The 1116-nt window shown below is 33.4% G+C and overlaps 1 protein-coding gene across 1 annotated transcript in view; it reads left to right on the forward strand.

Annotated features, from left to right (window-relative positions):
• The window catches only part of LOC111086190, a 26506-nt gene that overhangs the window by 21948 nt on the left and 3442 nt on the right, over window positions 1-1116 (forward strand). The window contains exon 5 of the mRNA XM_022388049.1: window positions 545-654. Within this exon, the coding sequence (XP_022243757.1) occupies window positions 545-654 (110 nt within the window). The remainder of the gene's footprint in view (window positions 1-544; window positions 655-1116) is intronic.

A 1116-nucleotide genomic window follows, 5' to 3' on the forward strand; every position in this document is an offset into this window, starting at 1 on the left:
TTTAAGTTATAGCGTGACTGTGGAAATTAAGTGAATTTCAAAGTTGTATTGAGAAAGAATGAATTAGTTTTATTTAAGAAAGGACTTGTATCGCTAAAGTTTCTTCGGAAATAATTTTTACGGAAAATTAACAAATGAACAGAGACGTAAAACTACTTTATTAGGAACAGAACAAATTTCCAGCCAATGAGAAACTAGAATGAACTTCATTGACTTTCTGTGATATATATTACACATCGATCAGGTATCTTATGTATTGATATGTATCAATATTCATTGATTTTCTAAGATATTTTATTTCCGAAGTCTTCTGAGATATCCTGAAACTACTTTTTCATTAAACAAAATGTACAAAGTCTGAAAGGTTTTGATTTTGTAACTTAAATCGTAAAGCTATATAAGTGAAATATACGTTCGCAATGGATTCAAGTTGTTTAACTTTGAGGTTTTTGTTGAGACTGTACAGCTTGTTGCAACTTGACGTGATGCACGAGGTTTATTCATCTTACTTTCTCTCTCTCTCTCTTCTATCTGTAAATTTCAGAATCATTCACCGGCTCTTACACTTGATTCTTGCAAACTACGACCTGCAAAATTTAAGTATTTCCCTGGAAAACCGGATCCAGTTTCTACTTCGAGAAAAACTGTTGGTGAGTAAGAAAAGTAGCTATGTCGTTTAATTCAAGATACGCCATAAAACAGACTATAAGAAAAGTTTCTTTGTTTTAGAGCAAAGCCACGTTAGGCTATCTGCTGTGTATACCGCGGGGAATCGAACCCCGGATTTTAGTGTTGTAAATCTTTAGACTTACCGTTGTGTCATCGGAGGACCTATAAGGAAAGAAGATGCATCAACGTAAGATCTAAGGCCACTATCACACATTAATGTATTTACATTAGAACTAAGAATTATTTATTTCAAAGAAAAGTAGAAATAAGGCTATTTTAACGTGTTTTTTTTGTTTTGTTCTTTTGTTAGTGTTTAAAATTTTTTTATTGAGGGTTTTAACAGAAGCCCCCCCCCTACCCCGGTAGCTCAGCGATAAGTTTGAGAAATTATAACGTTAAAATTCGGGTTTCAATATCATCGATGGGGAGAGCACAGATAGTCCATTT

Source organism: Limulus polyphemus, unplaced genomic scaffold, assembly GCF_000517525.1.
Source record: "Limulus polyphemus unplaced genomic scaffold, Limulus_polyphemus-2.1.2 Scaffold910, whole genome shotgun sequence".
NCBI classification, from domain to species: Eukaryota; Metazoa; Arthropoda; class Merostomata; order Xiphosura; family Limulidae; genus Limulus; species Limulus polyphemus.